This window comes from Myxocyprinus asiaticus, chromosome 1 (assembly GCF_019703515.2).
Source record: "Myxocyprinus asiaticus isolate MX2 ecotype Aquarium Trade chromosome 1, UBuf_Myxa_2, whole genome shotgun sequence".
Taxonomy (NCBI): Eukaryota; Metazoa; Chordata; class Actinopteri; order Cypriniformes; family Catostomidae; genus Myxocyprinus; species Myxocyprinus asiaticus.
Genome location: NC_059344.1, coordinates 47,627,862 through 47,644,602, shown reverse-complemented (window position 1 = coordinate 47,644,602; position 16,741 = coordinate 47,627,862). Strand labels below are relative to the sequence as shown.

Below are 16,741 nucleotides of genomic sequence, written 5' to 3'. Positions count from 1 at the left end.
AATGTAAATTAAATTATATTTTTGCTAACCTGGTTGTATTCACGTGTGTTTATGATACTGTTACAGTCCATTTTAACACATAATGGCATGGGATAATGAATGGGATGTGGGTAAACGGCGAAAAAAATGGTTTGACCTACACTTTTGAGGCGTCAGCATTTTGCCGGTGACAAAAAGAGTAAAGTTTGGCCTCTAAACAGGACGGACTCAGCTGTTCCGCCCTCGGTGTTTGTGGGGAGGGATCCGCGGGCAGCTGCGTGCTATAGGGAGGATTTAAATGCCATTTTCTTTCCATAATGAAGGAGGCAGGTGCCCTTGGAACCCCGCTTTGTCCACATAAGACCTTCATTTTCAGCACCCTCTCAGCTATCCCGCTAATGAAACACTTACCAAGACTTGAACAAAATGGGCTCCTATTTACACGCCAACCACCTGCCTCCCCTCCCCCTACCTACACACTATCTGTGAATAACATTTACTATAGATACCACCACACGCCAAATCTGAAATGTCATCGAGCTAGGGGAAAAGCTAATGTTAAAAAGGAGACAAGAACAAAAAGGTATATGGAAAAAATAGTGACCGAAACGAAATGTAGGCTATAATTGTGCACAAAATCTATATAGGCAACTTTGTATAGGCTATTTATCAATACAATATATATATATTAGTTAGGCCTACTTAGCCAAAAAACTTTTTCTATATTATTATGATTATCTTTTTGCAAGCGTTTTGACTTAATATTCAGTTGCTTTGTATATATTATTATTATATTACGTCAATTATTTCACCGTCTCCATTAACATAGCCTACATCAAATTTTACTCTCAAGTAATGAATAACAGCAATCACAACTAGCCTACATGTAAAGCTATAATGTTAGAAACAATCACACGTTTGTTGTTGAAGAAGGCTTACTCTGTGCTCCATATCGTATCATTTATGTCAGCTGGTTTTATTCAATCAAAAATATTATTTAATATGGCGGAAATTAGCCTGACCACATTATTACACCAACGAAAGAAATGTGTATAGGTGAAACCAAATATATTTCAGTGTTAAAACAGCAGATACATTTTTTTGGACAATGCAAAAATCTTTGAATCAAACTGAACTGGGAAGGAATTATTGGATAAAAGAAGATTAGCCTACATACACAATAGGAAAGTAAATAAGGTTTATTATTCGGATGTTACACGGAAAATGAAAGCATTTGTTCCTCTTCCAAAAAAAAAAAAAAAAAAAAAAAAAAAAACGAATTTTACATACTCCCAAATATTTCTTCTTATTTCTATCGTTCACGTTTAGTCTTGGTGAAGAGTGCCAGTGATTTGCCAGATATAGTCTTTCTTTAAAGAAGTTCCCATTTCCATGACCATCTGGCGAAATGGAACAAAGGAAGCTAAAGGCGTAAGGCGAAGCGAGTGCCATCGCATTCACCTGCAAATGAGGCTTTGTGCTCTTTATAGGAGCACTCGGTGCTCACAAATCCTGTTTGGTTTTGTTTCTAGTCCGTATCTAGTCGTGTGCAAGAAAACAGAGATACTCCAATCCGTCAGCCTCCCTTGTCATGCCAGCGACTGACCGCAATTCAGCGATTCAGACGATGAAACACATTTAACGTAGAAACGATTGTTGGGTAGCACTTAGATTAAACGGCGTCCATGCATGTTGCTTACATATCACTAACTACAATTGTAATAATACTAACAAAGAGTTTTTATTAGCAGGCATACCGTGCAAAAAAGTACTCTAGTAAGTATATAAGGAGTACTCTGTATTTTAAAAAAGTGAAACCATGTGTTGCAATAAAGTTTATTCGGCATCACAACAAACATGATCAAGCAGTTTAAAAAGCTTCAGTGCATCTGTAAGTTTTTTGTTGTTGTTGTTGTTGTTGTTGTTTGTTTTTCTTTCCCTTGTTAAATAGTTTCATGTCAAACGTGGTATTGCGTTTGCGAGAGCTGCTTGCATTTTCCAAGTAAGCGTCTATTATAGGCTATACATAAAATTGTCTCAGTATTATTAGAAATCACGTGCTTCCCCCCTCATAATTATTCATGAAAAAAAAAAAAAAAAAGATTTTAATAAAAGTAATTGTCTGATTTGTAATGTGAGGACATTGAATCCCCCAGGGTTTAAATTGGACCTCATTATTTGAGCTTTTACACTAAAATCATTATGTCCAGATTGTCAGGGTTTCCAATATGTTTAGTAAAGCTGGGTTTTTGACCAGATGGGTTACATCCTCAGGCTCAAGGGACCTCCACTTTTATCAGCAAATCCCAGTGAGACACATTCATTCAGCCCATACAATCTGTACATCATTAAATGAAGTTAAGAGTCCAATTTGAATCCTTTTTGACTAAAGAATTATTTAAAATCTCTCAGTTATCGTAGGTCTGACTGAAAAAAAAAAAAAAATCTATGTGAAATACTGTGCAATAATGTAAATGTAAACTTCTCAATACAAAGTACTGCATTAGAGCACACTAAAAGCAGATGATAAAAAACATTGATAAATATTATGACTGGTATTCTTGACTAGTTGATGTACCAGAACCATTCCTAAAAGGAGTATTTATTTAGTCCAATTTTTTTTTGTCTAATTCTAACTATTTTTATCCAAAAACAGTCAAAATAGAACTTATAATTTATTCACTTCCAAAACACCCAAAGAACACAAACTGTCAGTTTTAAAGTATATATATATATATATATATATATATATATATATATATATATAAAAATACAAATGAAATACAGACAAGAAGCTCCAAACTTGGCCTTTCCTCTCCATTGCTATTTATTTGTTTTTCTTTCTAGCACAAGAAAATCTCTTTCCCGACATTGCTATTCCCTCTTTGACGAAAATATCTGCAATTTACAGTAAAACTATCAAACCACTTTTCTCTATTTTGTATCCCTTTCCATTTCTGAGCTGTTTCTCTTTCACTCAAAAATCCCATAAAACTAGTGGAGGCACTGGCAAGCTGTGTCTTCAAGGGTGGATACACCTCTATGGGTTCACTAGCTTGGATTAATGGCATTTGGTCCCAAAGTTTGCTCAGCAGTCTAAGAGACAGTGACAGCAGTACGTCCTTTTAAACGAATAACAAAGGCTTATCATTTATCTGGCGGCATATGGGCCAGACCCCCTCTGTAGCAGGCCTGCTCTCTGTGGTGCCTGCCAATACTGTTGTCCTATTGATTCCATTGTTGACATAGCTGTCCTGCCATGAGGAGGTATACTCTAAAGAGTAGCAAGCACTCTTCTTATTCCTCTTCCCTCTTGGGACTTTAGTCTACTTTCTTGTTGACAAAGAAGTGATATGAAACCGAAGTATGTCTGGTCAAATTAAGATTTAGTCAGCATGAACATGTAGAGTGAATGGTTATACTAGTTAGCTACTTTGCCTTTCCTAGTGCATAATCCTAAGAACTCAATTATGATAGTAAGTTAATAAAGACAAAATTGTCATGCTTTTCAGGAGTGTATATGTGATGGAATGTCTGATTTGTTGCACATATTGCAGGTGACAATGGCCCATACAAGATGCTGTGGAGGAACAAAGGCAGAGTGGACAGCCGTGTTCATGCCCAAGATAAGGTCAGAGGGTGTACATGTTGTCATCCCCATAGCAACAAAACCCCTCACCCCGGAGAGCAAATGCATTGTCATAAGATCAGAGGTCACGGTGCTCCCCATATGGTCGTGTGCAGCATAAGTCATTGATCTGTTGGGATGCTCTAAAGGAATTCTGAAAGCGTCACTGAAAGACTTTTAGAAAAAGCGCAACAACTGCTCCTGAATGCCATAAATGCCTCCACAAAAGCATAAATAGCACCATTCTGGCCTGATGGTGCAGGAAAAGAGCGGGAACCTGGGTTGCCCACATACTTGTGAATAGTGAAGATGTTTGACCCCTTGGAAACATGGGGGAAATTAAAGCACTGCAAATAGGACAAGAAGGGACCAACAAGTTATTTATTTAGGGTAAAACCAGAAAACGGTTAGCCAATATTGCATTTTTGCCACAGTACTTCATAAAAATCACAATTTGGATGAAACTGTTTACTGGAGAATTGAATCAGTAGTGTTGCTTGAAAGATATGAAACTTTTAAAAAAATCAGCACATTCACATTTGTACTTAAATTTACATAAATATAAACTTAATTTGGAGGACAGAGATAAGTGAAAAGTCTCTACAGCTGAATTCACAGATCAATGTTCCTCTAAACTGTTTATTACCATTTCATAAACGGGAGCAACGAGCATTTTGTTCCTCTCAATTTTCAATAGTAATCATTTACCGGAAAAAAGGTCAATTCATAACACTCCAAAATAATGTCTTCATTGTAACATTCATATATGGAGGGTAGAGGGCAAACTGTTTACAACATTATGTTTTCCAGGGCTCAACAGTTAGGATTTTATTTCTTGCTAGTTCAGATTTGTATCATTTTCACTTGCTGTATATGTGCCTGGAATAATATTTTTCATTAAATGTTAAGTTTTCTTTACATAAAACTAGCTGTGTTGGAAAACAATATGTATAGCAAAATATTACTGATTGGTTTATAATTTCATTATCGTTATCATTTCATAACGCTTCTAAAACTATTACAAGTCATTCTCACAATTACAACAAAATGGTGGTGACAAGATTAAATTGGAAGAATTGGCAAGAACAATACTCAGTACATCACAGAAATCTATATTTTTAAGTTTGCAGTGCAATGCAATGCAATGAAAAAACAAACAAAAAAAACAAGACCAATGAATGTAACATTTAGCGAAAATGCAGCACTGGCCCAGCAGGGCAAATGGAGGTTTTATCAAATGGCCCGAAACTCTATCATACTGGCCCTAGTCCAGCAGGCCATTCTTATTGTTGAGCACTGCTTTCTATCTGTTTAAAAAAGGAAAGCATCTATTGGATAATACCAAAAAGCCAAAGTCATACACAATTGTATGCTAAAATATGTATACATGTCTTGTTGCTTTAGAAGAAATCCAACTGTCCAACAAAATTACAGAAAAATATTCAAATGAATATAGGATAATTCAGTACATATCTTAAAATCAGCCAACTCTGAACTCTGAGATGAGCTTTAATCTGATGTTCATATACCCCAAATATAATCTTCTTTATTAATTTAAGCCAAAACACAGTTTCAGGCACTTTGTGATTTAGTGGACTCAGCTGTCCTCTTGGGAGAGGATAAAGGTTTCTGTGCAGAGTTGCTGGTAGCTGGGTAGGCTGTCCTGCCTGTCCGGCACTGTCAGGCCGTGGCTAGCTGATTGTCTGTGGATGCTGACACCTCTTTTGTGCCGTCTGGCCAAATCCCCCTGACTCTCTCTACCCAACAGGAGGTTCAGAGACTCTGCAATGCGGTTGAGTGTCTTGTCCATGTGTGTGATCTGTGGGGAAACGAGTGTGTGGCCTCAGCACATCTTTCACAACATTGTCTAAAATAACGTTGTTACAGTGCCTGTGTAAATAAACATCATAAACTTGAGACAATCTGCCAATACGAAACATAAAACAATGGCTGATAAAATGGCCCATCTGTAAATTGACTTGCAAAGGCAATACATCAGTTCTTTTATATATTGTGAATAGGATTAGGAAACATGAAACATTGGCTTGATCAAAAAGGTGATGATGAATAGCCTAAGAAGATTTAAAACAATCAGGCCACACTTATTTGTTGAAACTGAAGGGTGATATCATGTTGTTGAGTGCAAAACCATCTTCTCGGGACTCCACTAACTGTTCATTAAATAGTTTTAAGTATTTAGTCCATATATTAACTATTTTAAGTCAAGGCAGAGCAATTGTCTATGTGCCTGAAGACTGTATGCATGGATTGTTGTTTTTGAATATTTCAAAGGATTCATGTTTGAGGGTAAGAAAACTATCAGACACATTCTTGCAATTCTTCATTATACAGTTGGGGAGGCAAATGTCATTTAAGCTAAGTGATGTGTGGAGCCAGGGCTGTCTACACCCCATTAGAAATAACCAGACGAGTGTCTCCATGTTGGACCACAGTTTACACAATGATAGTGCTGCCACAGTCACATACAAACACATGTACACATGCACAAACACACAGATTTGATCATGTAAACATATAGTCACTCCCAACGGCGTAGATTTGTCTTGAAAATTGGGGGGTTGCAGCGTGAAGCATTTACATGTTTACATTTATCATGATATACATGTTGGGGGGTTGTACTTGCTTGTTTTGATTATTGGAGGGGTTACCTTCCCCCCATCCCCCCTGAAATCTACCCCTGGTTACTCATCATGTAGACATGCATGCAAATATGAACAAATATGTGGGGGGGGGGGGGGCTTGTGTGAAAACTTAAAGCAGTTTGATGTGACAAAGAACAGAGGGTTATTAACTAGCATGTTACATCCATACTACAAAATCATGTAAAAGACAAATTTACAGTTTTTTCCTTACAACCCATAAAATGATTATCTATCAAAACTAAAACTATAAAGAGCTATAAATAATGTTCATGTTTGTCTGAGTAAACGTGTTGTATAAATGTATATTATTTTTATTTTTTTGAATCAATCAAAATTCTTAATCAGAAAACAAAAAGCACAGTTAAAGTTTAAGTGGAAGTGCTAACAGTACACTGGTGAGTTGCTTAGGCGGGTGTTTGTATAAGAGCTATTTGTTCCTGTTTATGCCAGACACTGCCTGCTTCCTGTTTACCACAAAATTATGGGAAGAAGAATGACACTGTAAGGGGCAGGGCATCCTGTCATCACTGAATGCTGTCCACACAGGATCTACAACAAATGGCACATTTTCAAACAGTTCTATACAGACAAAGTCAAACACTGTGCTTCCTACAGGTTTTGCACTTCTCAGTACATCAAGTACTATTGCCACAGAAAAATGCACGGTACAAAAAAATGAGATCAATGACATCAAATACGGTTCTAGCCTACAGTCTTCTACTTTTTTACATTCTACTTATTTTAATAAAATAATTTCAAACTAAGGCATCACAATTCATAGAAAAAATAACTGTGATTACAATTACGGCTTCCGCAAATAAATAACTGTATAAAGTCAATGGCATAGATTTGGTTTGAACATTGAGGGGGACCAAATGTGGGCCCGGCGGACAAGATAAATAAGATAAATAAATAAAGTATATTCAGTGTAGGGATGCCGTGGTGTGAGTTTTTGACGGTTAGATTACCGTCTGAGAAAAAAATAGCGGTTAAATGGTTTTACAATTATTTGCGCATTTGCTTATTATACAAGAGCATTGATGCAAAAAATGCATATCACATAACAATTGTCTATTGATGTGTGCCCCCGTCTCCCCCAATTCTACGCCAGTGTGCAAAATGTCAATTACAGCATTCCACTTAGATCTAGTTCTGCTGCATCAAAGCTGCAAGTTTTTTGCAGCACTTGAAAATTGTAACTAGTGCTGTCACTCCATTAAAATTTTAATCAAATTAATTACATGATGTCAGTTAATTAATACAATTAATCACAATTAAATCACAATATTAAATAATAAATATAATAATACAGATAATTCAAATGCATATTGTGGCAGGTGAGTAAATCATTGAATAGACAATATAAAACGTGGCAATACATTGTTTATTTCCACATTATTGAACATAAGACTATCATTGGCCTACAGTCCACAGCAATCCATTTTTGCAATTGAATTCGTCAATCCATCTGAGATAGATTTATTATAGGGGCTTTTCTAAGGATGCAACAATGTACACCTGCTTCAGATGGACATTTTTGGAGCATCTCTAGTTTTAAAACTTAAAAGTAAAAAGTTTAAAACTTAGAATAATAAATCTCGAGATCCCTGCATTCGGAATTGCGCTCCAGCTGTGATGGAATGCAAGAACACGTTCTCATCTTGTGCTGTTGCTGGTGTCAAGCAAGTCTGAGTGTGGTATGGTCTCAGTCCAGCTGCCTGTTGCCTGTACACTTCACCTTGAGTTTCCCTTACTGCCCATTGCTGAAAATTGGTGGAACTTCAAGCGTGAATTGCTCCAATGTTAGAAATATTGTACGGTCTGGGGACATGATTAGTTGCATTAATTATAATATAACACGTTATTTTTGTATGATTAATTGCACTGAATGAACGCATCAAATTGACAGCCCTAATTGTAACCAGTCACAGACATGTTTGTTGTGCACACGAATGTAATGGCAAATCAGATGTGTTGAAATGATATACAGGTGCATCTCAATAAATTAGAATGTTGAGGAAAAGTTCATTTATTTCAGTAATTCAACTCAAATTGTGAAACTCGTGTATAAAATAAATTCAATGCACACAGACTGAAGTAGTTTAAGTCTTTGGTTCTTTTAATTGTGATGATTTTGGCTCACATTTAACAAAAACCCACCAATTCACTATCTCAAAAAATTAGAATATGGTGACATGCCAATCAGCTAATCAACTCAAAACACCTGCAAAGGTTTCCTGAGCCTTCAAAATGGTCTCTCAGTTTGGTTCACTAGGCTACACAATCATGGGGAAGACTGCTGATCTGACAGTTGTCCAGAAGACAATCATTGACACCCTTCACAAGAAGGGTAAGCCACAAACATTCATTGCCAAAGAAGCTGGCTGTTCACAGAGTGCTGTATCCAAGCATGTTAACAGAAAGTTGAGTGGAAGGAAAAAGTGTGGAAGAAAAAGATGCACAACCAACCGAGAGAACCGCAGCCTTATGAGGATTGTCAAGCAAAATCGATTCAAGAATTTGGGTGAACTTCACAAGGAATGGACTGAGGCTGGGGACAAGGCATCAAGAGCCACCACACACAGACATGTCAAGGAATTTGGCTACAGTTGTCGTATTCCTCTTGTTAAGCCACTCCTGAACCACAGACAACGTCAGAGGTGTCTTACCTGGGCTAAGGAGAAGAAGAACTGGACTGTTGCCCAGTGGTCCAAAGTCCTCTTTTCAGATGAGAGCAAGTTTTGTATTTCATTTGGAAACCAAGGTCCTAGAGTCTGGAGGAAGGGTGGAGAAGCTCATAGCCCAAGTTGCTTGAAGTCCAGTGTTAAGTTTCCACAGTCTGTGATGATTTGGGGTGCAATGTCATCTGCTGGTGTTGGTCCATTGTGTTTTTTGAAAACCAAAGTCACTGCACCCGTTTACCAAGAAACTTTGGAGCACTTCATGCTTCCTTCTGCTGACCAGCTTTTTAAAGATGCTGATTTCATTTTCCAGCAGGATTTGGCACCTGCCCACACTGCCAAAAGCACCAAAAGTTGGTTAAATGACCATGGTGTTGGTGTGCTTGAATGGCCAGCAAATTCACCAGACCTGAACCCCATAGAGAATCTATGGGGTATTGTCAAGAGGAAAATGAGAAACAAGAGACCAAAAAATGCAGATGAGCTGAAGGCCACTGTCAAAGAAACCTGGGCTTCCATACCACCTCAGCAGTGCCACAAACTGATCACCTCCATGCCACGCCGAATTGAGGCAGTAATTAAAGCAAAAGGAGCCCCTACCAAGTATTGAGTACATATACAGTAAATGAACATACTTTCCAGAAGGCCAACAATTCACTAAAAATGTTTTTTTTATTGGTCTTATGATGTATTCTAATTTTTTGAGATAGTGAATTGGTGGGTTTTTGTTAAATGTGAGCCAAAATCATCACAATTAAAAGAACCAAAGACTTAAACTACTTCAGTCTGTGTGCATTGAATTTATTTAATACACGAGTTTCACAATTTGAGTTGAATTACTGAAATAAATGAACTTTTCCACGACATTCTAATTTATTGAGATGCACCTGTATGTAGGCTATGTGTCAATTAGTAATGACAACCGGTCCTAATGATCAAATGTTGTTGGTTTTTTTGTTTTTTTGCTTTACTGCTGTTTGTAGCAGCACATGGAAATGACTGCTAAAGAAACATCACCTGACACTCAGAAAGAAGCTTTTTAGAAAGCAAAAAGCATGTTAGTATTTTGGAATTGTTTTGGATTCACTAGATGTCATGCACTATATATATATATATATATATATATATATATATATATATATATATATATATATATAATGGTCATTAATTGCAACTGCAATATCAAGGGAAATAATCCACTATAATTTTCGTCATATTCGTGCAGCCCTAATATCAGACAGTATTACAGATAAAAGTATGTCAGCTATGAAAACAGCAAAAAAAGTATATATATATATATATAAAATTCCTCTTAAAATGCTCTTTTCAAAACAACCAAAATAATTTTTTACCATTTTTAAACAGACTGTTTCTCGCATTCCATTAAAAGAGTTAATCTGCTACTTACACAAATATCTACGAGAGACAGAGAGGCAGAGGGTGAGAGAGAAAGAGACAGAGAGAGAGAAAGAAAGAGAGCAAGAGAGCTAGAGAGAGAGAAAGAGAGTGTGTGTGAGCGGGCATATGAAAGAGAGATGTGAACAAATGTGTGCTGTTGCGAGTTTATGTCTGGGATGAGAGCTGTTTGTAAAAGGATTTATGGCTGGAGTGGCAAATGAACAGGAGCAGAGTGAATGTTTGTAGAGCTCCTGAATCCATGTCTTTCTTGGAGGCCAAAAGACCTCTCACTGTAACGCACACGCACAAGCCTGAATGTTGTTCTTTTTAGAGTTTTAACACTATTATCAGCACATATCACTCACAGACAATGTTTAAAAAGTCATCAAAATGTGATGTATGAGTGGAGGCAGAGATAGAGAGGTTCACTCTGCCTCCAGGTTAAGGATTGATGAATGAAGCTTAGAGATCTTTATCTGTGGAGTCTTTGCAGTAAATCCAATTGTGCTACATGCATTTGATGGTATATTGAAGAGCTGGAGCTTGAACTTTTTATACTAGTGTTTAAGTTGTTGGAAGAGTTTGTTTTTGACCAATCTTGACCAAATTGCTCCCTGAGTATATGATATTGTGTGAATCCTTGAACATTTCAAAAGAGAAGGCTTTTTTTTCTGTATTCTTTTTCCCCAGCACAAAAATTTCACTCGAAGTTTAGCCAAACCCTAATCTGGCTGTAGCACAAATATTCAAGAGCTTACCTTCTCCTCCATCCTGTTGAGTCTGGAGCCAATAGTGTTAGTGCCTTTGTCTTTCAGGCGCTCTACAGAAGACAAGAATGGCGCCAAGATAAAAACATAATAAAACACTCCACAAACATGAATGTGTACTAAGACTAAAAGACAACCCTAAACAGCAACATTAAAAGCAAAGAAAGTGTCACATTTGATTTGCTGCACTGTAGCAACAAAACATTGTGGGGGTGGAGGGATAAGAGAGCAGAGAGTGTAATAAATGACCCAGCTTTACCTGAACTTGTCTGGAATAGAGACAGCTTCCCTAAGGACTGATCCAGTCTGTCAGAGCCAAGGGCAGCACATGAAATGTTCATGGACAGAAATGGCAAATGGAATGTGAGAGGAATTGTTAAAGATGTCGACGTACTGAGAATTCCAAAGGTCATAACACAGTCATCTATACAGCTATTATACCTATGAAATTTCATACAGGTACAGCCATGCTAAAGTAAACAATTCACTCTTCACATAAATTGTGTTTTCATCTCACCTTCTCTGCAGCTCCTTGATGCGCACCATGAGGTTGAGGTTACCCTGAGAATACTGCTCAATTACGTCTCTCACATCGTACGGCTTACGTGCTTGCTGCAGGCATACATACACAAACCAGCTACTGTAATGTGCATTCATCACTTATCACAGTTTAATTAAAGACCTCTGGATAACCGAAATGTACATGTACTGTATGTGGTTTGAATTCCTGGCATTTGACTTGGTTGCAGTCTCTGAATTGGTGATAGTTCTCCTAAATATGAAAATTCTGTCATCATTTACTCACCCTGATGTTGTTCCAAACCTGTACGACTTTCTTTCTTCCGTCGAACACAAAAGCAGACAATAAGCCCCGTTTACACCTGGTATGGTATTTTATTTATTTTTTTATCCCCTTTTCTCCCAATTTGGAATGCCCAATTCCCACTACTTAGTAGGTCCTCGTGGTGACGCGGTTACTCACCTAAATCTGGGTGGCGGAGGACAAGTCCCAGTTGCCTCCGCTTCTGAGACCGTCAATCCATGCATCTTATCACGTGGCTCGTTGTGCATGACACCGCGGAGACTCTGCATGTGGAGGCTCATACTACTCTCCGCGATCCACACACAACTTATCACGCGCCCCATTGAGAGCGAGAACCACTAATCGTGACCATGAGGAGGTTACCCCATGTGACTCTACCCTCCCTAGCAACCGGGCCAATTTGGTTGCTTCAGAGACCTTGCTGGAGTCACTCAGCACACCCTGGATTCGAACTCGTGACTCCAGGGGTGGTAGTCAGCATCAAAACTCGCTGAGCTACCCAGGCCCCCTTTACACCTGGTATTAAGATGTGTTTTGGTAATCTGTCTAAAACAGGACAGCGCAAAGAACAGGTATAAACAGGTTGTAAAGCGTTTTGAGATTTGTCCACTTCAACCACATTCGGAGGTGGTCGAAGTGCTTGAAAATGCATGTACTGTAAACACATTGGACTCGTAGTGTAAATGCTCATCCATTTGAATGCAGCAGTGGAGCCTGCCTACTCACCTGTCAATTAACTGATGAGCTAAAACAAGAGTTTAAACTTTGCTGGTTTTGTGCAGCTTTAAAGGAAATTACCATTTTATCCGAAAAAAAAAAAAAAAAAGAGAATACATACATGCACATGAACTTAACGGAACTTCTTCAGTATGCTTGTTATCAACATGCAGGGACACAGACTAAAAGCACACACATCTGAAGCTTAGTTAATACAGGTAATCCACTAAAATATTTGACAATTACTCTAAACATGTTTGCGCTTAGATTAAATAAAAAAGTATAATTAATAGATATGAGCAGCATGTTTAGTGCATTACTTTTCTTCTTTTACTTTTTTTGCGCTTTATTGTCATGCAGTAATGCATTGTTGAATGATTGATGTTTCTTGTCATGAAATCAGAGACTCTCCTCTCGAGATCCAAACACAAGTGGTCAAAAGAATTGCATGTTACGACAAGGTGTAAACTGTTATATATCTTGCTTGTCCACTTGTGATCAGATCAGCCAAAATGCAATTTAATACCTGATGTTAACAGGGCTTTAGGCAGAATGCTAGCCTCAGTCGCCGTTTACTTTATTTTATGAAATAAAGGTGCAATTAGTGAATGGTGACTGAGGCTAACATTCTGCCTAACATCTCTTTTTGTGTTCCACAGAAGAGGGTGAATAAATGATGTCAGAATTTTTATTTTTGGGTGAGTAAACCCTTTAAAACTTGAATCAAATGGAGCATGTGAGTGAACCTCTTGATCACTGAAGTCCGAAAGAATCAGATCATCACACAGGTGAACTTTCTTTTCTTGTGATATAACCAGACCCACATCAAACAAGTCACAAGAGCTAAGGTTTTCTCTTGATTGTCACCTTTAAGGAAAATGGCTCACATCTGCTGGCACCAACCGTACACCCAGATCAAATGCTCATTCTTTGCACACAGGGCAGATCGAGCACAGGTGATGATGCTCTTGGCTGTTTGAGTCTTTTTGAGGTTACTGACTAACATGTGGAAGCTCCACGTTTGCTACAGAACTTGAGCTCAGTTTGATCAGTGTCGGTGAAACATACAAACATTCACACATCTCTGGCACAAATAACCAATTCAGGACAAACTTGAGCCATTGAAAGGAAAGTAAACATTGCCATGACATCAGACACAGCAAATCTAGCCAGCAGCATCTGACAAACACTCCAAAGTGTCACAAGTGTGTGTGAGAGGAGGAGTGAAGAACAAGGAGAAAATAAGGGGATTGAAAGAGGACTGAGGCAAGCAAGTAAAATAAAATATGCAGAGCAGGATGGGATGGTAAAGGGAGAAAACAAACAAAGTGCAGTAACGAGTATTAAGTGTCGCATAATCGTACGAAAGCAGGAGAAATTGAGTAGGACAGCTATTTAGGCAATCCTTTGAAATTAGCCTGTATTTTGAATGCTCCAGAAAAGGCATCTGCTGTGACTGAGTCAGAACCAACTCTCAACTCCTTCAACATCTCCCTCTCAAAATGTGACAAAAGACATGTTAAACCTTAATTAGACTCAAATTCTTTAATAGTAATTACAACATTAATCTGAAGTCACTATTTTTGCAATAACACATAAAACAGTAAACAGTAAAACAGCTATTTTTCCTGTTCTTAGTTGCACCATAATGTCATACTAACTTACAGAGAATTGTTAGTGGTGCAAAAAAAAAAAAAAAAAATAAAAAAAACCTTACCAGGAACTTTTTTTTTGCCACGAAGTAGTGCATTCTCTGGATCACACGAATGGCTGCTCTGTGGGAATCCCGCAACCTGTGTTTATGTGTGTTTTGGGATTATTATCAAGATGAGAGAGAAACAGAGAAAGAAACTTTAAGCCACTACTGATTATATTAAGTGCTGGATAGGTTACTCAAAAAATTAATCCAATACAAATTACTTCTGTAAAAATTGTAATCAGATTACTTAATTTATGGTTTACTTCATCGAAAAAGTAATCACATTACTAATTATTTACTAAATTTCTTTCTAAAAAACACTTTTTTGAAAGAACAAAATGTTTTTTCACTCGAATTCGTTAGGGGGCACACGCCCTTTGGCGGGCACAGAAACACACTCAAACGTGTTTTACATGTATTCTACAAATTTTTTTTTTTGAAATATGTGTAACCCAAGTATTGTTCTTAAAAGTAATTAACTTAATTCAAAGTCAGTAATTGTGATCTGATTACAAGAATTTAAAATGTACTTTTTGTACAAAAAGTAATAAGATTACTGTAATTAATTAAAATCACATTTTAAAATTGTACAATATTACTGTACATGTGCATACTGAGGAAATGATAACTTAAAATATAACTTATTTGTTTTTATATGGTCACAGAGGTGGTATCTAACATTAGACTTTAATACGTCAACCCTTACTAATTTACTACGATCAGTACCATGCCCTTTCACATTTTCAATATCAATTGCAAAACAATCCAATCAGTCTCTAGCAGGCCCTCAGGTGAAGCCCAAATACACTCCAGAGGCTAGTCATGTGGACAGGACTTCTTCAAGTGGCCATTTAGCACAAGGGTCATGACCAAGACACAGTGTCTGAGAGAAAATACTACTCAGGATATCAACCAGCATCCCTCTGGGTAATTTGCTAGTGGTTAAATTGCAGACCTTCTTAGCTTTGTGCATTATCATACTCTCTGCAATGCAGATGTCTATTAATTTGCACAGAAAGATTAGGAAAGGAGGAAATGGAAAAATTCCAGATAACAAAAACTAATGAAGCTTTTCTTGCACCATTAATTTAAGACACTCCTACTCATTCTTTATCACCACTACTTTAGGATATCAAAACTATAAAAAAAAATCTAATGGAAGAATGGGAATTATGCAGTGACTAAAATCTTATACAGCATTTTATATATTCAAAATATAATAACAGCTTTGCACACTCTTCTCCCAACCAACTTCATCAGCTGCCACCTGGGATACTTTTTAAACTGTATTGTCATTAAGGGATATTGAGTGTAGATGAAGGTCAAAAATCAATCTTAACGATTTTAGCGTAAGGCTGCAACATAATAAAATGTGAAAAAAGTGAAGGGGTCTGAATACCTTCTGAAAGCATGTGTTTCTCATGATATTCAAAATATTGTGGAACATCAAATTATATCCCTGACAATCACCATTTTATGAAACAATGTATTAGATTTATGTTTAACTATCTATAGGTCATGGTTTATTTTTTAATTATAGTTATAATATTATATATTTATTTAATCATATTAATAATATAATATTTAATATATTTAATTATATATTAACAATTGTATTCATGATCTAATTTGTATTTGTGCTTTTCCACCTGTCTTAAAGAGTGATTTTTAATTCACTGCACACAGGGGCGTCATGCACCTATTCTTTTTGAGGGCGCACCAAGGTCACCTCATGAAAAAATTTATTAGACTTCTGAATTATATTTTTGCATCCTTTTGAAGCTTGAAGAGGTAGTCACCATAAACTGTCATTGTATGACATCACTGAGCACAATTTTGTTCCCCCACAATTTCTCCCTTTGTGTTAAGAAAAAGAAAGAAAGTCATATGGGGTTATAACAACACAGGGGTGAGTAACAATGACTGAATTTACTTTTTTGGGTGAACTAACCATTTAAGGGAACTGAATAAATAAAAGCTAAATGTCATGTCTAAGTGCTCATTGACATGCAACAGCCGCGAATAGATAAAATATTTTTATCTTGCACAGTGTGTGCCATAAGCAGTCATGAGACAAAGTGGCTGATGTATCGTGAACACAAATGCTGCATTTCTGATCCGTTTAGCTTCCCGCCACCTTTTTCCCATTGCAAATATGGAACCCGTGACTGGTAAGGGTCAGCTATGTTATGAAGGCAGATTTATAAAAAAAATGTATGTGTCTCCCCCAATGTTCACACGAAACATATGATGCTCTTTTCATGGCAGCTAGTTTCATGACAACTTACACCATATATTTGTGACAAAATGCATGCTATTTGGCAAATTGGTAAAAAAAAAAAGGCCAACGTGTGTCCAGTGAATTACACTGATCAGCCACAACGTT

General features: G+C 37.1%; 1 protein-coding gene across 4 annotated transcripts in view; it reads right to left on the bottom strand.

The window, feature by feature from the left end:
* Positions 1–3,973: 3,973 nt before the first annotated feature.
* Positions 3,974–16,741, bottom strand: part of LOC127443435 (potassium voltage-gated channel subfamily KQT member 1-like) — a 51,721-nt gene continuing 38,953 nt past the window's right edge. For 3 of the 4 annotated variants that reach the window (XM_051702045.1, XM_051702055.1, XM_051702064.1), the window contains 5 exons: positions 14,374–14,449; positions 11,634–11,728; positions 11,376–11,422; positions 11,108–11,169; positions 3,974–5,426 (listed from right to left, as the gene is read on the bottom strand). In XM_051702045.1, the coding sequence (XP_051558005.1) occupies positions 5,205–5,426; positions 11,108–11,169; positions 11,376–11,422; positions 11,634–11,728; positions 14,374–14,449 (502 nt within the window). In that variant the 3' untranslated portion in view covers positions 3,974–5,204. The other variant, XM_051702074.1, reaches the window with a different exon arrangement.